A 24,018-nucleotide genomic window follows, 5' to 3' on the forward strand; every position below is an offset into this window, starting at 1 on the left:
GTCCAGGACACCCTCCAGCACCCAGACTCCCAGGTGCAGACAAGGGGACAAAGTACAGGTGCTTCACTGTGGGGAAGTCTGGGGAGAAGTCTGACCCTGGGATTTGGGAGGAGGAGCGAGGCAGAGGTGAGGGACAGGGGAGGGTGAGTGGCAGGGGTGGGGCCTCAGGGGGAATCTGTGGCTCCTGGAACCTAGGAGCTTCCTCACAGGGAAGTGATACACACCTTCATGTGTTTCAATACTTCCCTTAAAACAAGAATCAACATTTTGCCTGTTGCTGCGCCATTTTAATTTCCACTTAAAAAGCCATTTGGTGTGAACCAAAGGGTCACCAGTTCGAGTCCCAGTCAGGGCACATGCCTGGGTTGCAGGCCAGGTCCCTAGTACAGGGTTCTCAAGAGGCAACCACACACTGATATTTTTCTCCCTTTCTTTATCCTTCTCTTACTCTCTCTCTAAAAATGAATAAATAAAATCTTTTTAAAAAGCCATTTGGCTCAAAGGTTTTGCATGCACAGCCTATTTTTTCCCTTTCCCTTCTTTCAACCAGGGACATATTATGACACCCCCACCCCTATATCAGCGACGCCCCCTTGATTTTGCAGATCCTCTTATGGGAGGGGATGGGACGGGAGCTCATGCCCTACCTGTAGCAGTTGTTGGTGAATTTATTGTAACTGGAGAAGGCGATTAGCACCCCAAACCCAACGCCCAGTGAGAAGCATATCTGGGTGGCAGCGTCGATCCACACCTGCAGCCAGAGGGGAGGCGAGGGCTGTTAGAGATAATTGCGGGAAGCGAGCACCAGCTGTCACAGGCAATTGTGTAAAGACAGAGGCCTCAGCTCCCTGTCCTCCCTGCCGGTGTCTCCGGCTGACAGACCTCTAACTCTGTGGAACAGAGTGGAATTTAAACTTAACATCATTATCAACCAGCAACCCGCATCAACAATTTGATCAGAGGTGAACGCGTCTCAGAGAATAAACCTTCCTGTGTCACTGGCCTGAAGGAGTGGGAAGAAAAGCAGGCCGCATCTTTGTGCATTATTTGCAATTTCCCTTGGCATATCAGTATCGTTTCCCCATTCGACCACAGTTCATCTATTATGAATTAGTGCCAGCATCTATTTGGCTTCCTCCTGCTTGCTGCCTGGAGTTGGGTCTGGGGCCTCTGCTGCATTTCCTCTCTCTTTGGTTGTCCAGCTCCCTCTTCCTTCACACTCGTGGAGCATGTGTCTGCTCTCATGGCCTCATCTCCTGTCTTTGCATGGCTCCTAGTCAATGCCACACCACTGTCACTCACTGCTGTCCTTATGGTCTTGAGGTGTCGTGTTCAAGGAGACTTCCTCCTATGGCTCCTGCAGCAACTTTCCCTCCTGGGGCTTCCTGGGGGTCTGGAGCCACGATGGCCCTCCCTGCTCACCCACTCCTTTCCATTTCTGCCCCCAGGCTGCTTCTTCCTGAGTCCTGATGAGCCCCACACCTGCCCCTTATTGCAACCAAGCAGCATAAGGCAGCCACCTTCCAAAGGGCCCCTTGCCCCCAGCCTGGAACTTTCTCCTCTGTCCACATGCGCCCTCCACAGCTAGTTGAGCTCCCCTGGGTGGCTGTTGGAGCCCCACCCTCTGCCTCAATCGAGTCCACCTCGATTTGCAACAAGTCCCTTTCTAAAGCCGCCACTCTCATCACCCCTACATCCACCCGCCACCGGTCCTGCCATTTCTGGGCTGTTTCCCTGCAATGCCACTCCTTCTCTCTCTTTCTTGGGAGACCCCCTCTCCCATGGCCTGGCCAAGCCTCCTTTCCTCAGAAGGCTGTCTCCAAGCATTTCTTCCTTTGCTGAAGAAATCTATAGCCCAGCTCTGGACTTAGTTTTTGATATGATGTAACCTAGACACGCTCTTGTGCTCTGGGCACCTGGAGTGTTCCACCAATGAGGTTTGGTTTCCTAAGGAGGCAGTCTGGGTTCCTGAGATGCTGGCAGGTCTCAGCCTTGCTGGGCTGATGAGCAGCTGGAGCTCAGGGCTGCATTCCAGGCAAGTGGAAATCTCTCTGGCCCAGACTGGGCAGCCCCATTGCTGCTTATCCAGGGAACCCAAGAACGTCCCTCCAGGAGGCAGGGTGGCTAGAGGGAAGTGCAGCCTTCACTCTATCCCTACAGAGACCCATCAGGTGACCTGCTCCCTCCACTGCCTTCTGTGTCCCATTCAGCTGCCCTCTATGCCCATACCAGACAGTGAACTCTACCAGTGGGGTCAGGTGTGCACACTGTCCCGCAGAACCTCGCATGCAGCAGGGCAGTCAGCATCTGCTGGATTTATAGGGTGAGTGAGAAATTCCAGATGACCTGCTGCTTTGGGGATCTCCTGCCCCCTAAAAAAGAGCCTCTCTGGCACCATGTCCATCAGTCCACATAGACTGGAGCACCTTGAGCAGTGGGCATACTCACGGACGCCTCACAGAGCCGATGGAAGTCCACACTCAGGTATGCTCTGATGCCATCCATGGCTCCGGGAAGAGTAATTCCTCGTAGAAGCAAGGCGAAAAGGACCACGTATGGCATGGTGGCCGTGATCCACACAACCTGGGGAGAGGAAAGCATCACCAGGCTGCACAGGCCACCTGCTGGCAGGGAGTGGGCACGAGGTCATCCTGATGGTTCATATTAAGAGAGAGGTGGCCTCTGATTGGGAAGCTCAACGTCCCAAACATTCATAGGACGCCAGCTCAGCAAATGCTCACTAGAGTGAGACTATAAATGCCTTCAATCCTGTGCATCTTTCCCAGGGATTAAAGGAGGACAAACAACTTGGCAGGGAAGGAACATTCCTCTTCCATATTTGGTCTGTCACAGTATGAGTAAGCAGGAGTGGCTGGATTTTTGATGTGTGAGATGTGAGCACATTTCACTGATTGTGCAAATGTGCACTTGGATTCTGTGTGAAGGATGGGTTCCCGGCTGCAGGGAGGGGAAGAAAAGTGCTGTTGTGAACAAATGATTCCGTGTGTTGGTGCTTCACTACCTGTGTTATTACAAGTGATGAACACATTTTGGTCAAAATGTGGTGGACAACCACTTTGGTTGTCCAACAACCACCCAGATAACAACGAAAATATTTTCATCAGCAAAAATCCAATTTATGTTGTGCTTGTCTTAATGGTAGAAACACTCTGCTGTGGGTGCTTTCCCTGTGATGTCATTCCTCAACCATAGTCATGTGCTGACTCCACAACCCAACCATAGTCCCCTGTCCACTGCCTAGCCCAACCATAGCCACCCCTCTCCTCCACAGCTTAACCATGGTCACTGTCCACTCCACAGCCCAATTACAGCCACTTCTGCACTTCCCAATCCAATCTCAGTCCACCTGTTCACTCCCCAACCCAACCCATGGTCACTGTCCACTTTGCAACCGAACCACAAACCCTGTCCACTTCACCACCCAACCACGGTCACCTGTCCACTCTCCAACATAATCACAGCCACCTCTGTCCACTCACCACCCTAACCTTGGTCTACCTGTCCACTCCCCAGCCCAACCACAGCTACCTGCCCTCTCCCCAACCCAAACATGGCCTCTTTGTCTACTTCCCAAACCGAACACAACCCCCCTGTCCATTCCCCAACCATGGCCAGGTATCTACATCCCAGTTGGTGAGGCTGCAGCCTCACCTTCCCAGAAGTCTTCACTCCCTTCCACAAGCTGAAGTAGAGCAAGACGATGACCAGCACGAGGCAGGATGTGAGCTGCCAGCGGGGAGGGCCCAGGTCGTTGATACCATGGCTCTCGTGGAGGTGCAGCACGCCACGCCTGGAGGGGGAAAGTGCACATTTCTCCTTGGGGTCTTACTCATAAAGCTGCTTCTAGGACACTGCACATGCTGGTGTGCACCTTAAACATTTCAAGTTGCTTTGAGAATTAGCACCCCGTCTGCGCTGGTCAGTTTCCTCCCCCAAGACACAAAATTCCTCTTGTTTGAAGTTGTGTGAAACCCACGGACACTTCAGAAGACAGGGCACTGCAGATGCTGTCAGCTGGGGAGAAGAGCCAGCAGGTACCAGTGTTGTGTAGGACAGCCACACTAGTCATACCAGGATGCTGCAGGGCACAGGGAAGGGTAGGTGCTTCCTAAGAGCAGGCACATGGTGGGATGATGGAAGTATGTCTGGGTAAGGTGGTTTGGGGCTGAAATGCAGACATTTCTGGAATGTAAGTAGCCTGGAGGACCAAATAGTGATGGCCTGGGATGTTACCAGCCTTAGCAGGCTGTACCACTTTCACTTCCTGCTGCATTCCTTCTTCAGGTTCATTTGTTGTCATGGTTCTTGAACCTGGATAACGGAGCATTTCGGGTGTGCCAGTCATGCCCTAGGCTTTACCTGCACTGCACGTTGGGTGCCCACTGCAGCTGTCCCACCCTTTTACAGATAAGAAACCCAGGAACCGAGGGTAAGAATGATCTCCAACCCAAAATCAGCCAGTAGCAGAGCTGGAATCTGGACCCAGACAGCCTGACTCTGAACCCGTGCTCTTCTGGGGGAGGGGAGCTGGCTGCCATGGCAAGGGGGCGAAGAGCCTCTATTCTGGCCACGAGAGACTGACACCATACTAATTAGAAAGCTGGACAAAGCACACCAAATGAGCGTTTGCAGATGTGGGACTGGCACAGGGCCGAGACTCCTGGGAGAAGGGAAGAGATGAGGTGAGCCCTGCAAGACCTCACTTCCCCTCTGGAGGCACCTTCCCAACGGCAGACAGGGGTCTGGAGCACAGCATAGGGTCTTGCTGTGTGAAGGATACAGTGACAAAGTCTAAGGTGCTGGAAAGGCTCTCCGCCGGGGCCAATGGACTCAGCCACAGGGTGAGACTCTGTAGATTTCAGGGCTCACACAGGATCAAGGACCACTGAGCTCCCACCAGTCAGGGCAGGGGGCTTGCTAATCACATGGAGAGTTCAGTGGACTCTGGAAGGGCCACTTCAGTAGAGGAGATAAACATTCCTGAAACAAAGGCTGCCCCAGAAGCATTTTGACAAGGTGCAGAAGGAGAAAACTGTACTCCCTATCAGAGCAAATTAACTCCCTATCAGAGCAAATCCCACACACGGGAAAAGAAGATCGCAAAATGTAAATAACACAAATGTAAAAATCACCAAGTCCAGCACCCGATATAAAAGTTTATAGACATAACAAGAAGCAAGAAAATGTGACCTACAGCCAGGAGAAAATCGATCCATAGCTCCCTCACACCAGTACAAAACTCCACTCAAACAGGTAAAAAGATAAAATGTGAGAGCTGAAATTATGAAACTATTGGAAGAGCACACAGGCATAAATCTTCAAGACCTTGGATTTAAGCAATGGATTTTTAATTAAAATATTCAATTTATTTAAACAAACAAAAAACCAGTTCACCCGGTTTTTCTAACCCTCCAGCCCCTTATCTCTGGCAATCACCAATCAGTTCTCTACGTCTATGAGCTTAGTTGAATTTTGTTCTGTTTTTTTTTTTTTTCCTTTTTGGCTATGGACTTTTTCATATGACACCAAAAGCGTAAACAATAAAAGAGAAGATAGATAACTGACTTCATCAAAATGGAAAACTTCTGTGCATCAAGGTGCACTATCAACTGAGTAAAAAGACAATCCACAGAATGGGAGAAAATATTTGCAAATCACACATCTGGTAAGGAATTCATATCCAGAATATATAAAGAGCTCTTAAAAGTGAACAATAACCAAAAAAACCCCTCCAAACAACTCAATTCAACAGTGAGCAAATGACTTGAGTACATATTTCTCCAAAGAAGGCGTATAGATGACAAATAAACTCATTAATTCATGCTCAATGTCACTAATCATTAGAGCAATGCAAATCAAAACCACAATGAGATACCACTGCATAGTCATTAGAATGGCTATTATCAAAACAAGAAAAAAAAACAAAACAGAAAAACTAGCACTGTCAAGAATGTAGACAAATTGGAACTTGTACGTATTTTTGGTGAGAATGCAAAATGGTGCACGTGTTGTGGAAAACAGTATGGTAGTTTCTTAAAATATTAAACAGAATTTTGATATAATTGAGCAATTCTACTTCTATGTCTACACCCAAAAAAATTGAAGGCAGGACCTCAAACAGATATCTTTACACTATTGTTCATAGCAGCATTATTTCCAATAGCCAAAAGGTAGAAGCAACCCAAGTGTCCATTGACAAACCAAATATGGCCCATCCACACAATGGAATATTATTCAGCATTAAACAAGGAAGGGAACTCTGACATACTACAGCATGAATGAACCTTGAAGACATTATACTAAGTGAAATAAACCATACACAAAGGACAATGGCGTACGATTCCTCTGATATGAGGTATCTAGAGGTGTCAAATGCAGAGACAGAAAGTAGATGGTGGGTGCCAGGGTTGGGGAGAGAATGGGGAGTTGGTGGGTAATGGGGACAAAGGTTCAGTATGGGAAGATGGAAAGTTCTGGGGATGATGGAGGTGAAGGCTGTACAACAATGTGACATTACTTAATGCCACTGAATTGTAAACTTAAAATCGGTAGTAATAGCAAATTGTCTGTTATGGATAGTTTACCACCATAGGAAAAAATCCCCCCCCCCAAAAAAAGCAAAATTATTTTCAGAAAAACAAAAGCTGAGAAAATTCATTGGTTGCAGCTCTGCACTACAGGAAGTACTCAAAGGGGTTCTTCAGGTGAAATGGAGACCTACCTCTACATTAAGGTAGGAGAGCACCCAAAATGATGGCTGAATAGGTAAACAGAAAGGTGTTTTTTTCTGTTTGAGGTTCATTCAAAAATGTAATTTACTGTTTAGATAAAAAACAGTAACATGTATTGTGGGGTTTATAACATAGTAGAAACAAAATTTATGACAATGATTCCATAAAGGATATGAGGGGAAATGGAGATATAGTGTGAATGGCTCTCACATTATATGTGAAGTGGTGTAATGTTATTTGAAGGTAGTCTATGGTGTGCTAAACGTATATACCGTAAACTCTGTAATATCCACTAAAAATTAAAACCAAGAGCTATAGCTTATTAGCCAACAGTGTAGATAAAATGAAAACCTGAAATTGATTTGAAAGAAGGAATAAACACAGGAAACGAGAAACAAAGAAGAGATGGGAGAGGAAGAAATATCTAGATGAAACTCCTAAACACAACCATACTCATAATTACTGATTGGAAACTAAAGAAAAGACAGAGACTGAATTAAAAGCTTTTTAATCTCAGATGAGATACTGAATAAAAAAGCAAGAACCATCCCTATGCTGTCTACAGCATTTAAACCCATTTTAAATCTGACACATATAGGTTAAAAGGACAAAGGTGGAAAAGAAAGCTGAGAGAGTTCATTGCCTGCATGTCTGCCCTATAAAAAATGTTCAATGAAATTCTTCAGATGAAATGGAAGCTTGCTGTACATAAGGGTAGGAGACCCCATGAAATGTTGAATGCGTAAGTAGAAAACACCACTCGTAGGAAAGCTGGGGTGATCATACATACTATTAGACAAAGTCAACTTTGGAATGGGAATTATTACCCAGAGGGACATTTCATAATAAAGACATGGTCAGTTAAAAGAGTTGATATTCGTAAATATACATGCATTTCATGACAGTCGAAATACACAAATGAAGCAAAGTCTAATAGAGCTGGGAAGAGAAGTAGGCATAAATACAATCGTGGTTAAGATTCAACATCCTTTCTCACTAACAATAGAACAAGTAGACAGAGAATGAGTAAGGAGACCGGCAAAGCCCCAGGAACTAACAAGACGTGGCTGACACACAACTCTCAGCCCAGCAACAGTAGGACATTCTCTCTTTTTTAAAGATTTTATTTATTTATTTTTAGAGAAAGGGGAAGGGAAAGAGAAAAAGGGGAGAAATATCAACAGGAGAGAGAAACATTGATAGGTTGCCTTTCATACATGCCCTGATAGGGAACTGAATCAACCCAGGCATGTGTCCTAACTGGGAATTGAACTGATGACCTTTCACTTTGTGGGATGATGCACAAGCAATTGAGCCATACCAATCAGGGCAGGACACATATTCTTTTTAGGTGCCTGTGGAACACTTACCAGTTTCAACCATACACTAAGCCATAAAACAATTCACTGTATATTTTTAAATAATGAGGTTGTACAAGTATGTTAACTCACCAAATCAGAATTAAATTAGAAGTCAATACCACAAACATATCTAGAAAATCTCCAAAGGTTTCAAAGTTAAACAACGAAACTCCAAAAATATCTCATGAGTCAAAGGAGAAATCACAAGGCAGATCAAGGAATACTTTGAACTGAATAAAAGTGAAAATACAATATATGAAACTTTATAGGAGGCAGCAAGAACAGTCTCTTAGAGGCAAATTTATAGCTCTGAATTTGTAGCCTTCTAATTTATATTAGAAAGTAGGTGAAGATGGTATTGATGAGTATTTACGGGACTGAGGGACACTTTAAATTGGTGGGAGTTGCATGGGCTTATTTTTGGGGTTTCTAGAGCCCTCTCCTAGCTCAGATTTCATATTTGTCAAGTGTGTTCACTGCATTGTTTCATGATTCTGGGATCACAGCCATGAACTTCTGGTTTCTGCTCTGAGCCTATAGCATTTTCTTATGCACACCCACTAGGGACTGCAGATGGGGGGTTAGCAAGCACAGGGACTAACGAGGAAAGAGGTTCTGGGTGAGAAATGGGGACCCCATTAAATGGGCAAGTTGGGGGTGACTACTAAAGGGTTTCTTTCTCTTAGGTAAGAAGGATGAAAATAAAGAAAACTTCATGGGCCAGCGATTTTTCACTACCTAGTCCCCAGGCTGAGCCATCACATGGGTGGAGTCATCACCACCGTGACTGCTTCTTTTCACTTGTCTGAAGAGGAAGCTGCAGCAGAAAGGCTTCTGGAACCCTCGGGCCTGGGGGACACATCAACTCCTACAGGACTCTCACCTGCTGGGGAGAGTTCTGCACAGAGTCTGTGGACCATGAAAAGTCATTCTGAGCCTGCACTGCTCAGCCCAGGAAGGCATGAGTGCTTCTCATTGACCAGTGATTAGCCATCTCATCAAGCCTGAGAGTTACTATACTCTGAGGACCTGGAGTTAAAATGCATGGTGAAGACCTTTCAGATCTACCCTGCTAACATTCCAGTTGTCAGATGCACAATAGTTCATAACTTTATATATTGCTCAGGGGACTGGAGTCCCATGATGATTAGTGACAGAGCTACATGTGCCCACAATGTAAGACTTAGAGCTTTACTAATTTACAATGGCAGTATCTTGGCCTGGCACTTCATGGTGAGCCCTGTAATTATATGTGCCTGCAGGAACATGCAATTCTTTTTACTACAGTGCACTTTATAGAGTGGGTTTAAATTCTGGAAAACACCCTGACCTGCAGGCCCTGACATGGTCACAAGGACCTGACTCAGGGAAATCCAGTTGCCACTCTGGGGAGGAGCACCAGGGCCTGAGTATCATCACTAATCCCTGACTGTTGTAAACCTTCAAATGATTCACTCTTGTCCCACCATCACCTCCAGCGATGGCGCAGCGTCTGCTCATGCTAACCTGCCCTTTATGAAGTGGGGGCCTGGGCACCTTCTGTCTTAATGTCTCTCTCCAAGACTGGAGATTTTCACTTGCACTTCATTTATTTGTTTGTTTGTTTGTAATGGAATCATTGAGGTGACACTGGTTAATAAAACTAAATAGGTTTCCGGGGTATAATTCTATAACACATCATCCGTATATTGTATTGTGTGTTCACCACCCCAAGTCAAGTTTCCTTCCATCACCATTTATCCCCCTTCTGCCCCCCACTCCCTTTCTCTCTGATAATCACAATAATGTTCTCTATGAGGTTTTTTTGTTTTCTTTCACCTTTTTAACCCAGTCCCCCTACCCCCTAGGCTGTAGATTTTCAAATAGATTTCACTAGTCTGATTTTTAAAAGTCACGTATCACATATATTCTTTCCCTCTAGAATTCTTAGTCATAAATCACTAGAGTAACCAGTTTTTTCCCCTCTAATTTTCTTATCTGAAAATCACTTAGATAAATGAACTCTTTCCACAACTGCCCAACAAAAGATAAGCAGTTCTAAAACGGTGTCACTCGGCACCTTTCAACATCGTAGCAAGCGCTGCAGATGTTCTAAGTTGCACTGAGATCGATCTTGAAATTGTAAAAGGCATGCTAGCTGGACCACTGAGCCACCGTTTTGTTGGCAAAATGACAAATTAAACCCATCTCCATCACGAGCTGCCTTTGAATGTCCTCATGTGTGGTAGGACTTGACTAGGACATGCCTAGGCTCTCGCCACAACCACCTCTGCATGGCTACTTTGCATGCAGAGGTCCCCTGCCCCTTCTCTGTGTTACACACTAGCCCCAAGAGTGGGGCCACATGGGCCAAAGCACATGTACCCCTGGTCTCAGCGTCTTATGAGATATTACGACATTTGGGAAATGAAGTAATGAAGTACTGTTCCCCTCCCCGCCCAAGAACAGACAAAATTACTTTATTGAATGCTTGACTTTCCTGTATTTAGACAATTCTATAATTTCTTGGTTGCTTGTCTCACTGAGTCCTATGCACATACTCAGGTAACCCTACCTGTGTCTCCATTTCCCCAGGATATGCCCATCCCCACATCTTCCAGACAAATTTAATGGGGCAGATTCCAGCCTGATTCTCTGAAACCAGTGCACCCTTCCTGTGAGTTCCATGAGAACAAAGTCCTCAGCCTCCCAGGCTTGGAGTCACCCTCCTCCTGGATTGGGGACGGTGTTCTTGGCAGTCGCCTCTCTTTCCCACTATGGGAAAAAGAGTCTCCTCAGACACCTTTCACTATGTCAAATCCCAAACCACCCAAGAGGGTGTCTTTCCTAAAATCAGCCCATCACACAACTCCTATGCCCAAACCACAGTTTTCCTAATGATGCTCTAAGAAAACACCTAACCCCTCTAGCAGTCCATGCAGGCCTTCCGAACCCTGCCTCATGCCATGAGGGAGGAGGGGAATCCAAGAGCTGGCTCTGTGTCAGAAAGGATTCAGAGAATACATTTGAGAAGAGGGATAGGCCTGCAGGTGGTGGGGGACACTCAGTGTGCAATGCAGAAGGCCAGGCTGGGCAAAGCGGGGTGAGGAGTGGGACACATGGAGGTCTGCTGCACATGGGGACTGAGGAGAGACCCATGAAAAGACCAGCATTGTAAGAGGAAAAGAGCATATCGTGAGAAGTACACAGTCAATGCACCTGCAGACCTGGTCTGTTTAGTGAGGCTGCAGTTTAGCCTGCCCAGGAAGGTGTCTTTCCTGGAGAAAGCTGGACCTGGCCTACTTGTGGAGGAAGGGCCGATGAATGAGAACCTGGGGCCCAGCCCACTCTGGAGGTGACTGGAGGTGACACTGCAGCCCCCAGGGCCCAGGCCTCAGTGCCTTTCTTACACAGTGTGTGTGATACTTCCAGCCGGCCCCCTCCCACCTCAAACAGGGAGCAGGGCAGAGAAGCCAGGGGCCTACTCAGCCTTCCATCTCTGCTGAGGACTCATGCTAGTGTTGTCCCAGAAGACTCCAAGGGAAGAAAACGTGAGTGCACGACAAGGATAGGGTCCTCTCACACCCTTTTAAGGCAGCAAGGGTGGGTAGTGACCCCTGAACTGCAACAGAGTGCTCAGCTCTGTGTCCTTCCCTTCCTAAGGAAGACACAGCAAGTGAAGAGTCATTGAACCCTGAGGGGCGGACCCCCCACTTACTCAAAATACTCAGCGGCGGGCGTGGTCCTGAAGCTGTCGTTGAGGCTCAAGGCATCGCTGGCATTGCTGGAGTGGGCATCTGTGCAGTTGGGGCTGTTCCAGGTGTTGTTGCAGTGGATCCAGGGCAGCTCCATGGTGAAGGAGGAAAAGAAGTAATGCAGTGCCCAGGCAATGATGACATTGTAGAAGAAGCCAACGTAGAGTGAGATCAGAATGACTGTGAAACCCACACCTAGGGCAGTGAGAGCACAGAGCCACCATCAACAGAACGCCCCCTCCCACCTTCCCTTACAAAAGGCACTGCCACCCTCCATCAGCTGTTTTCCACCATTCAAATACCAGGCAACATCTTTAAACACGCAGGGGAAGAGAAGTGAAAGGGCAGTTGCTAGATTTTATGCTGTGATCACAGAGAGGGGCTTCCCCCTTCCCAAACCATCTACGGTCATCGCTATTCACACAGAGGAATTCATAATATCTCTGAGGGGCATTCAAGACCTGAAAGATCATCTAGTGTCATTGGGGGGTATCCTGGACCACCCCGATAAGGCCAGGGCCATACAGAGTCATCCAGGAACATACAGGATCATCTAGGGCCACTGTGGTAGAACCAGGTCACTCACAGACATACAGGCTAACCAAGAGCCATTCATGGCTACCCACAGCCACTCAAGATCAAACAGGATCATCCAGGCTCACCCAAGGTCATCTAGAACCACTCACTCTGGGGCACCCTGGGCAATCATACCCAGACTTACTCAGCACCACCAGTCCATGCAAAACCATCAGAAACACCCACTGTCATCCATGGCCACCCATGGCCACCCTGGGCTGTCTAGGGACACTCAGAGATACAAAACATCACCAAATGTCAACAAATGCCATTCCAAACCATTCAGGGTCACCCAGAAACATTCAGGGCCATCCATGACAATAGGGTCATCAAAGGCCATTCAGGGTCACCCAGGAATACTCAGTGATTCCAGAGCCATCCAGGGACACCTAGAGCCATCCACAGTGACCAATAATCACTAAGGAACAACCAAGGTCCTCCATAGCCACCCACAGCTTCCCAGGCTCATCTAGGACCACAAATGGCATCCAAGATCATCTGGGCCCACCATGGCTAATTCAGGGCCACCCAGAGAGACCCAGAGTCATTCGTGGCTACTCAGAGCTACTCAAGACAACTCAGGGCAAACAGAGTCATCAAGGTTCTTTCATAGCTACCTAGGGCTACCCAAGTCCACCCAGGACCATGCATAACTACCTAGGGCCTGCCAGGGGCATACACGACTACCCAGGGTCTCCTAGGGCCACCAGAGCCTTTCAGAGCATCCTTTCCAGGATCACAGAATCTGGAATTTGGGATCGGTTATGAGGCATAAGAGAATGGCGAGCAGCTTTCGGAGTTGTGTCGGCCTGACGGGTGGGCAGACGGGCCTGGTGGTTAGAAGGCTTCCTCCTGTTGGTTGGGGAAGCCACGTGCTCAGGAAGCCACTTTGTCATGAATCACATCACAGCAGGTTTTTCCTGGCAGTGGGGCTGCTGTGGATGTTTGGCTTGAGATTCATTTAAGGTTAAAACATTGCATATCAAATCCTCAGTTTGAAATTGGGGAACTCAAAGGAGCTCTGCTTAAACACTAGAGCAGATTGAGATCCAGGATCTGAAGGAAGAGGTGACTTTGCTTTTGGTCCTGCACCCACCACTGTGTGGGCAGCTCTTCATCTGGGCAGGCCGGGTTTCTCGGCCTTCACAACAGAGTGAAAAGGTCACCACAGGAGCACGTGGGCTTGCCCCGTCAGTGACACAGCACCCTAGCACTGGAGCTCAGCCTCACCTGAGAGCACCATGCCTCTTGGGTTGCTGTCCAGGTGCCAAAAATGCTGAAGTGATGGAAACGACTCCCTGGGAAGGTGGTTGCTGGTGTCAGCTGTCTGCTGGCTCACCACAAGTTCTGTCCTCCAGGACAGCAGAGCCTTGGAGAGCCACAGGCCCAGGGCACTGAAGTGCAGCCTCTCACCACCCTGGCTTTCACCAAGTTCCTCTCCAGGGCCACTTAAGACCCGGCCACATGAAATTCACATTTTGTTGATCATTGCTCATTACAGCATCACATCGTCTGAACGAAGCCACAGTGGATACCCTTTTTTCATCATTTCTTGCCACGAGAAACTGTCTCTGCTAAAGAGGCGGCGGGTTCAGTTTCCTCTCTTACCTCCAATGAAAATGCGTTCCTCTACTGTGTGACTCCCAGGAAGCTCAGGGCTAAGTGTGAACTTCAATCACAGTTCTTTCTGTCCATTTTCTTAAATTTCTCCTTTTCTTAGTATTTTTATATTAACCTTGAGTGCATTCTGTTGTATTTGAAGCCACCTTAAATTTTTTTCCAGAAAGACGAAGAGTTTGCTACATCACCCTAAAATATTACTGACCACAAAAACATCACAAATTGTTCTATATTCAATAGGTTGGCAGTGTTTCTAGAGCATATGTAAAATGAGGGTGTCTTTAGCAATTAGCCAGACAACCTCTCTCCTTAGGTCTTGAGAGAGCATGATAGTTACCTTTCTCTGCCATCCCCCAAAGCCAGCTCACTCCAAAGTGTTCGCAAAAGCTGGCTTCGATGAGAGTCTCATAAGCAAATACTAATTCCAAGAATACCAGCTGGAGAAAAGGCTCCCTGGTAGAGCAGCTTTCCACTTCTTGAGACTCGCTAGCAGGTTTTTCTCCCCCAGTAAACTGGAGAGAATTCCTCCTCTGTCAGTTTGGGTGTCTTTATTATCTACTTGGTGTGTGTGTGTGCAAGTGTGTGCATGTGCATGTGTGCTCATATGACAGAGAGGGGGACAGAGGGGAAATGGGGAGAGTAGGGTAGTTCTGAGACTCCTCCCTCCAGGATGCTGGGATGACACATTGGGGTGCCGAGAGTCACCTGCAGCCTCTCGAGCCGCACTCCCACCCTGAGGGACTCTGGACAGATAATACAGGGAACTGAGGATGAGGCACAGCCGCGGAAGCAGCTCATCCTCTCTGTGGATTTACCATCTGATTTCCCTGGGTGCAGCTCCGTGCCGATCACGTGCAGGGAGCAGGTCCCAGGTGAGGGAGGGAAGGCGGGGGAAGCGGGCTATTCGAGAGCTCAGCTCCAGACACAAATGAAAGCTTTCACAGGTCCTGGATGTACTGATCGTCCTCTGAAAGACTAGGTAACCTTTTAGCTCTACAATGATTATTTGGGGCATTTCAACTGATGTTATTTACCATGTGTTACCCATATGTGATGAATGACACATGAAAATACAGGCAATTTTGTTAATTGATTTTTTTTAAAGATGAAGGAAAAAGAAGGCATGTTTTTCAGGGTACCCAGAAAAGCATCATTTGCCTCACCCAATTTAAGCAGAGATGACCACCTCCTGTCAAATGGGGGTCATATAGATAAGATAGAGCCTGAACAAGTGGAAAAGCATCTGTTGGGGGTCGCATCTAGGGGGCATTAAACAATTCAAGGGTCTCTTCTATAAACAGGGAAGTCTAGTGTTCTTGTGCTGATTCACTTATATCCTTGACGAGCACAGCCCTGTGTTAACCGCACAGACTATTCGATAGCTGACCTTCTGCAGTTTGCGATTCCCTTGATCCCGGGTTATGAGGTGAGTGACCAGGCTCCCACTAAGGTTCTGCCTGTGGAGTCACACAGTGCTTCTTACTGTGGCCTCACGCGGCCTCGGCTCAGCCTTCCACATGGTAAAGTTTCCAAAACTGGACAAAAGCTGATGTGAGCTGCCAGAATGTGACTATGAGGCTGGGACTCAGAGTCAGTTATGGAAGTGCGTGACATCTGCTGATTCTCCGCCAGGTTCTGGTATTGCTGAGATGTGGCACTATCTGTGGTCTGAGCTTCTGTAGAATGGGGTGCTGACAGTCATATTTCCTGTACTGGTTCCAGTTCATTTGGACTAAGTGGCATTGAAATCCTTGGAAAGCATTTGACATTTTATGAGCTGCAACATAACAACTCACTTTGGTAGCTTTGCTGTAGAAAACTCTTTGTGTGGCAGGAAACAGCTGGAAATCTGCGTTCACCTGCTGGCCTCCAGCCCCATGGGGCCACCACTCATTTCCTCTTCTGCAGTCCCTCACCCTGCTGTGGGGTGCTCAGGAAAGAGGCAGATTTACTTTGACTCAGGGTTAGACTCCCTGGTGGGAGGTGGGGGCACAGAGTCCTGCCACGTAAAACAACTTCTGGCAGACATACTTCGGACTGGAAAGATGTGCCTCTTGGAAATCCAGAGATGCAAACTTACATCACCACAGGCCGCACCACAGCTGAAGACATCCTTCCTCAACGCTTCCCCATATGGTTACTTGAGAATAGATGCGCTTAATTTCCGACTCGGTGCTTTAATGCTCTGTAAATACTGACCACAGTGAAAGCTCATTGCAGTGCATGACCATGTGACATGTTAGCACTGCCCAGCAGAGCCTGGGAGAACACAATTAACTCATTTGTATCTTGTCTGTTAGCTTGGGTTTACTGCCCTCGATGGCACCCACATTGTGCCAGCACACAGATGCCGAAATGTCCAGGTCAATACCTGCACCTGTCACTAACAGGTGCCTGGTGTCTTCAGGAACCTGCATATTTCTCCACTGGGGAATTAGTGATGGAGCCAGAGGTGAGTCTCAGGCAATTCCTCTTGAGCTTTGACTCCTGTGTGCAAACTGCACAGAGGAGCACCGAGCGCCTGGTGCCTGAACCCAGAGGTGTCTGAATCTTGCTCTGTAGTTCTACTTTAGGGTGGCTCTATGAGTTACTTAGCCTCAGAGGAAATCGCTAACATCTCTAGACTCACCCAGCAGACCATTGGTCAGGAATAACACACAGTGTGTGGAGGTGTCACAGCCGTATCAGCTTCTGCCTGAGCACACCCGCCCCGACCCCCCATGCCACAGCCTTGGAGACACCCTGAGGCTTCTGCTCTCTTCAAACACCAACTTGTCAAGAACTTCTGAGAGAATCCAGAGCCTGAGCTTTAAAGAGCCATTTTCTTAGTGAAACCAGATGTTTGAACCATGCACCTTCTGTGGTCTTGTTGAGAATATAACATGGAATCCTCTGGAGGCATCGCCTCCTGCTGGCTCAATGGGGGTCAGACAAGTCTGGGATTGAATCCCACCCTGCCCCTAACAAGCTGACAAGGGCCAGTGACTCAAGCCCTCTATTTCAGTGCCTGCCTCCCCGAGATGGAGACAAGACAGTGTGCCCCCTTGGGGCTCTCAGGAGGATGCAGCTAGGTGACCTTGGGGAGATTGGTCACCTGTGCTCAGCACGAGGTGTGTTTGCTGCATGGTGCTGTGGCATCTCAGAGGCAGCCTAGAAGGCTGTGAGTAACTAGACATTTAGGTAGACTATAGATAATAGGTAGTTCTGATAGATAGATCGGTAACTGATAGATATAGATAGGTAGGTAGATTGTTGAACTACTAAATTAGTAAAGTCAAGTAAGTTGAGGAATGAGGAAACAATTCTGTTCTTGTTTTAAGTAGCCTGGGAACTTAAACCTTTGAAGTTTCTCATCTCAAATCAATGCCCAGACATCAAACCTCCTAATAACTCTGACTGCCCCCTGAAGGACTGGGGGAAGGTGTCCAGACCACCCAACATCCAGTATCCAGACCACTGGTCATCTAGAGGGTTACCATCTTGGACCAATCTAGAAGCTAAGAATGCAGGACTGATTCTTCTCAAGAGTATAACTTTCTGTAACAACCCTCAGCTTTTCTTCCTCCTTTGGAACACTCTGGGTATTACCTAGTCGTGTTCCTAATATGTAAACCTTAAGACCCTTGAATAAATCTTTATCATTTATTTCTAGCCAAAGCCTCCTGATTTTATTTCTGCTCAGTTGACATTTAATGGATGATAGATATACATACATGATAAGTAAGTAGGTGGGTAGATAGATGATAGTTGGTAGATGACGGTTGATAGATAGACGATACACACATGACAGATAGATAGGTAGATGATAGCTAGATAGATCGATGGATAGATATGTAGATGATAGACAAATAGATGATAGGTAGCTGACCGATGGATAGAGGTTTTATCTTTTTTATCATTTTAACACTGGACAAAATAACACCACTAATGAATTTAATTACAGGCGGCTTCATCTGGAAGGAAGGAAATACACTCTCAAATCTTGGTCATCATAGATCTTTGGAGTAGGACCAAAATTTGGATGGTGTGTTCATGTGTGTGGACACCTAGCAAAGCAGGATGGAATGCACACGACTTGGGTGGGCTTGCTTCAACAGCTCTGCAGCTGCAGCCTTGGTCTGTGCCACGCGAGGTATGAGGAGGTGTCCCTAACATTACCTTTGAGTATGGGACAGATCTTCCAGACGCCAGCAGCACCCTCCCTGTTGAACTGCCCAAGGGCCAGCTCCATGTAGAAAAGGGGCATCCCCGCAATGACCATGAAGAGCAGGTAGGGGACCAGGAAGGCACCTGTGGGGCATGACAACATGGTCACTGAGGGCCTCAAAGGCTCATCTGTCTCCCTTGACCACATGTGTTTTGGCTCTGACCCCAATCCCTGTCCTTGTTTCTCCTGAAGCTCCCTGCCTGGCCCCCATCCACAGGCTGGAAGCCACAGGCTGGGCTGGGTGAGCCTCCTCCCTCCATGCCTAGCCCCACTGTCATCGGTGCTCTGAACCCCTCTAAAGCTTTCAAAGTAAGCCCATCCCTACTGAACTGCCAATGCCCCAGCCCCAGGTTACGGGGTCAGCCTCCAAGAGGACAGCAGATGCAACCCAGCCCGCACTGTGGCTCCTCCCCTGCCTTTGCCTCCTCTTGCTCCTCTATGGAATGTCTGCCCCTCTTGAGTTGTGACTCTTGTGGGATCTATGGGCCACCTCTGACCCTGCGTGGATTCTGTCATCAATTCCAGATCCCAGCATTTGAAACCTGCCTCGACCAGGGGCTGTGGTCTCTCCAGGGAAGTGCCTTGTTCCTCTTGGAGCTGCACCCTGTCCTGAGCACGAAGTTCAGGGTCCCAGGGCTCTGCTTGCTAAAGCTCTGCCTTGAATGAGAGGGAGCTTCGCCATGGCTCTCTTCCTGGAATGGGGAGGGGGGCAGGGAGGCCCCACAATTGTCTCTCCTATTGCACCACGGAGGCCTCAGTCTTCTCCCCTCCATCTGGGCAGAGTAACGCCAACCTACCCACAGGCATGCTGGGAGGCCCTCCTCAGGACTGTCTTCCCACACAGCCCCTTCTGTATATTGTGGTGTGGCCAGTGATTCCGGGAGGCTGTCAGGGAGATGGAGGCACCAGGAGGGTGGGCATGAGCTCCAACTTACCTGGATTCTCAACTCTAATTTTTGAGGTGATTTCCCCCTTTATCTCATGTAAGTTCTCTGCCTGAGTCCTGAGACAGTCATGGTTTCAGGACTGGCTGAGTGCAGGGAACAGTAGGTAAGGACACCTTCACAGGGCATCTTTGCTCAAGGGCCCCCCTTTGTAAAGACTGTTACTAGTCAGCCAAAGCTACCATTCTGTGTGGGTCTTTTCTTTCCAAAGTGAAAAACACCTTCGGAAACAGAAGACAGAGCCACGGTGCCTCCAACCGCTACCTTCTGCTTCCTGCTCTCCGTGAAGTCCTGGTGCAGGGTGAGAGTGGTCTGAACTCTCCCTCTATGTTCTGTGACACACACGTGGGGAATCTGTGCCCAGCTGGTGCTAAGTTACAAAGCTGTGCCATGTTGCCCGAGAGTGCCCGTTTCTCGAAAGCCTGCCTCCATCACCCTGTCTCTAGCCCAGCAGAGGTGCACAGGGAGGGCATGTGGGGACTCACCCCCGCCGTTTTTGTAGCACAGGTAAGGAAATCGCCAGACGTTGGCCAGGTCCACGGCGAAGCCAATCACCGAGAGGAGGAAGTCTATCTTCTTGCTCCATGTCTCCCGTTCCTGGGTCTCCACGGGGGTCTGTGGGGAGTTGACGAGGGTGGAGTTCGTGAGCTGCACCCCATTCTGCTCCTTGACCAAAACAAGTTCCACCGCCTTTGGGCACGTGGCATTGGGCTCCTTAGCTGGGGCCACCACGGAAGGCATCAGTCCCACTGGGCATTTGCTTCTACTCATGGGCAGCCTGGAGGGAATCTAGGATCCTGCACTTCTTCCCTTCTTGGTCTTCAGCCAACATGAAAAATAAACATACACAGGAATGCAATGAGTTAGTAGCCAGAACTACAGATGCACCCAGTGGCAAGAGCATTTATATTTCTTTCTTTGGGGGCAGAACAAATACATTCCAAACAGCTAAGATTTTTGGCCAGGACTGAGGATGATGTACGAGTTATTTTTCCTGAAGACTGCGGGAGACTGTGGAAACCCTGGACAGACGTCTGCTTTGCACCCTTCCCCTGGCTCTCCTTTCTAGTCCAATGAAAGTGCAGTGATGGTGTAATCTCTAATTTTGCTTTTAACAATAATGCAAACGGTTAATGCTGCCATACCCCACACAGAAGGGAGTAATTTATTGTCTTCAAATAGCACCCGACAATAGGTCTTTACAAGAGCGCACACCTAGTCATTCCACTATGAACAAAGTCAGCCACAGCAATGAAAAGTTTACAGAAAAATGATAATGATTTCTTCAAGAAATGTATACATGATCCGCCTACAGCCGTGGCCCGGTGGCTCACCAGCATCACCTGGCAGAGTGGGCACAGGTGAGACCATTGTCAGGATTTACCTGAGGGACCACCAGCTCCTATACTTCCCACCTGTGCCAGGGAGCTCATTTCGAGATCACTGCCATAAACCCTGGGCAGTGTCCTCAGGGGGAGCAGAAGAAATTCCACAATAAAGGCCAGGAGCAAGCCGGGCCCTCGGGTCCAAGAGCAGTTTCAAATTTGACTTCCAGCATTTGACTCCCCAACATTGTTCCAACAGCTCACACACGGGTTTGTGCACAGGTACTCGTGCATACACGCTCGCGCGCACACACACACACACATAGAGGTTGAAGAAGAAGCGTAACAGGATGACAGCTTAGTGGGCAAATTTTCCACTGTGTCCAAGTTTGAATGAAAACTCACAACTTAAGTTATTTTATGCACCAACTCTGGGTGGCCCCTTCACCTCCGGTGACCCAACTGCACCTTCCTGAGAAGTAGGAAAAACAAGCCGAGGGGCTGCGTGCTCCGGGGAGCAGGCGAGACCGGCCTGCCATAGGGTGCCGCCAGACGGGGTGGAGATGCAGAGGCAGCAAATTCCAGCTTTTTTGTTCTGACAAGGGCCGTTGCAGTCCCCTCTGGCCACCTGCCGGGAAACCCTTGCCCAGCATTTGGGGTGAGCTGACACACTCCTGGAGCAGTGGCCCCAGAGGCCAGGTTTGGGTAAAGAAAGCAAAATGCGGTCTCCTAGAAAAACAGCCGGCCCGTCAGCGGCGGATTGCTCCTCTGTCCCGTTTGTCCCGGAAGCACAGAGCCCGCAGCTCCGCGTGCCCACTCTCACCTTCGGAATCAGAGATGAAACCCTGCTCCCGGGAGCACTGGCTGAGAAAGCCACCCGGATGGGATGGGCGGGGGGCGGCTCTGCCCAGGGCCCCTTCACCCTGCATCGCGTTTGGTTCAACAAGCAGGAATCAGTCACAACAGCTGTGCGCCCCAATGCTGGCGCCTCAGGGAAGCCGCCCCTTCGTACAACCCCTGGAGCCTGGCGCGGCCGCAGGACCGGCGCTCCCCCTGTGGGGCCCGGGCCAGGGGCCACGGGGGCGCGCATCAACCCTGTATCACCCATGGTGCACACATCTCTCAGCCACTGATCGCCTTAAGGTTTCCAATGACACTGTCTGTCGGGGAGCACTGTGCACCCCGGGCTGTGAACGACTTTTGGAGACCTTGTCGTCCGAGGAACGCGATACCTCCGCACGAGTCCCAGCTCTGTGCTCCTCGGCTGCAGCCTTCGGGATCCACGGCGCGAACGGCAAGCCCCGAAGCTGTACGGGACGCCTGCCTGTGCAGGAAGTTGCCCACGGAATGCCCCGGCCTTACCTGCCTTCCCCAGCCTCGGCTCCGCTCTGGGGTCCTACGCCTAGCGCCCGCGAAAGCTCCGGCTGGGTTCCGCTGCGGTGGGCGGTCTCAGCTTCCCGACTCTTATCACGTCGCCTGGCCCGCCCCGCCCCGGCGCCGTCGGGGGCGCAAGCCCATCTTGCTCCGCTTCTGCGCCGCCCAAGGGGGGCGGGGGACGAGGCCCGCCGCGCCCTGCACCCGCCACCCGGGACCCAGACGGAGGGCAGAAGCCGGTGGCCAGGGCCGGTAGAACACTCAGCCCCAGGTCTTGCGCGTCCGGGAGCCTCCGATGCTCGGGAGCCGGAACACTTGTGGGTCCCAGGCGTGGCAGAATTGGGATGACCCGTTTTCCTGCGGGGCCAGTCTAGGTCTCCCTCCCACATTCGCCTGCATCCCCCTGGAGCTGCCCTGCGCACCTACTTCTGCTTGCGGGGGATCCCTGCCTCTCACCGACTGCCGCCCACCTATCGCCGCGTAGGAGAGGCACCCGCAGGTGGGAGGGAGCAGGAAACCTACCCGGCTGAGCCTGGCCAAGATTGTGTCCTCCCTCTTCCGTCCCCACCCCCGCAGCTGCTGCGAGACCCACGCCCTCACGCCCTGACGCTACACTGACCCTTCTCTCCCACCGCCCAGCTCCACGAACTCCTCCAGTGCGTCTGTCCCTCTACAGGTCCGGCGCCCTGGGGGCCTCTCCCACCGAGTCCCGTGCAGGTGGTGTCCAGTCTGTGTCTCCAGGCCGGCTGTGGCGACCTCTGTCCTGCCCCGACCCCTGACGGGGGAGTGGGGGCCCGGCACCCGGGCCTCCTGGCTGGAGGTATCGAGTAGTCCTTTGGTCTGGCTGCGGAGATGCGGGTGCTTCTGTGGCCCGCACTCTCCTGGACTTCCCGTGAGCAGCGGGAGGTCTTGGCTGCTGGCCAGCATGCAACGTCTCAGTTGGCATCAAGGAGCTCGAATTAAGCTCCCCTCCCAAACCGATTCCCCCAGATGGCCAGGTGGTCAGTACTGGCTCTGGCTCTGGGGACCAAACAGAATCGGAATCTTCTTGGAAAGATTGCACATCACCATTCAGAGGAATGGAGACTTCGGGCCACCAAGCAGGGTCCATGTCCCCCGGGTGCGGAATGGCTGCAAGGTGAGCTGTGGCTTCTGGCATGGCTCTGGCTGGGTGACCCAAGTCCCCAGCATTAACTGTCCTGGCATGTGGCCTTCAATTTTCCCACTATGCACTTGCTGTAGGGGACGTCCACACGAGTTCTAGGTTCTCTATCCTGTCTGGACTGCATGCAAGTTGCTGCTCAGAAGTGTCATGGAAGCAGTGTCCTTTCGTCACACCTTGTCACATTCTCAGTAGCATTTCCCCTACTTGCTCCTGCTTCCATCTGGAGATCAGCATCACTACCTTACCCACAGCTTCCTGACCACCTGGCTGGTGCCCGAAACAGGGCTGGTACCCAGCTGCAGTGTCAAGAAACTGCCTTGCCAGGCTTAGAGTCAAGCAGTAAGAGCCCAGGACTTGGTGTATCAGTCTGCTCCAGCTGCTAAAACCAAAATGCCACTGACAGGGGGACAGAATCAACGGACATTTCTTTGTCACAGTTCTGGGGACCAGAAGTCTAAATTAAGGCAGGGGCATGTTCTGTCTCTGGTGAGGACCCACTTCCTGGCTTCCAGACATCTTCTCCCTGCTGTGACCTCCCATGAAGGAGGCTGCCAGGTGGGGGGACTCCCTGGGGCTTCTTTTAACAAGGACACCAGTTTCATCACCGCAGGTTCCGCCTTCGTGACCCAATCGCTTCCCAAAGGCTCACCTCCCAGCACCATTGCGCTGGGTGTTAGGGTTCAACATGTGGACTTGGGAGAGTCAGTGCAATCCATGGCACTCAGGGGGGTGACAGGGATTTCGGGAAATGGTGATGTGCCACCTGGACTGTACACGCTGGTGACCATCAGTCACCCAGGCTGTCTCTCCTCATGCGTGCTCAATAGCACAGGTTTCCAGAAACAGGAGAAACCGGTGATGGGGCTCCACCCCTGCCACACCCTTCACTTGGAACCACAGGAATTAAGACAAAAGACAAACCACCTGGGGAGGATGTGCTCTTAGAGCAGAACGAGCTGG

General features: G+C 49.8%; 1 protein-coding gene across 1 annotated transcript in view; it reads right to left on the reverse strand.

Annotated features, from left to right (window-relative positions):
- SLC6A3 (solute carrier family 6 member 3) overlaps positions 1-21,942 on the reverse strand; it is a 37,572-nt gene extending 15,630 nt beyond the window's left edge. The window contains exons 1-7 of the mRNA XM_037062955.1: positions 21,882-21,942; positions 19,680-20,013; positions 18,202-18,333; positions 11,811-12,042; positions 3,673-3,811; positions 2,449-2,583; positions 648-751 (exon numbers count right to left, since the gene is read on the reverse strand). Coding sequence (XP_036918850.1) covers positions 648-751; positions 2,449-2,583; positions 3,673-3,811; positions 11,811-12,042; positions 18,202-18,333; positions 19,680-19,965 — 1,028 coding nt within the window. The 5' untranslated portion in view covers positions 19,966-20,013; positions 21,882-21,942. The remainder of the gene's footprint in view (positions 1-647; positions 752-2,448; positions 2,584-3,672; positions 3,812-11,810; positions 12,043-18,201; positions 18,334-19,679; positions 20,014-21,881) is intronic.
- Between the last annotated feature and the right edge of the window lie 2,076 nt (positions 21,943-24,018).

Source organism: Sturnira hondurensis, unplaced genomic scaffold (assembly GCF_014824575.4).
Source record: "Sturnira hondurensis isolate 20B ecotype Veracruz unplaced genomic scaffold, ASM1482457v3 Scaffold0014384, whole genome shotgun sequence".
NCBI classification, from domain to species: Eukaryota; Metazoa; Chordata; class Mammalia; order Chiroptera; family Phyllostomidae; genus Sturnira; species Sturnira hondurensis.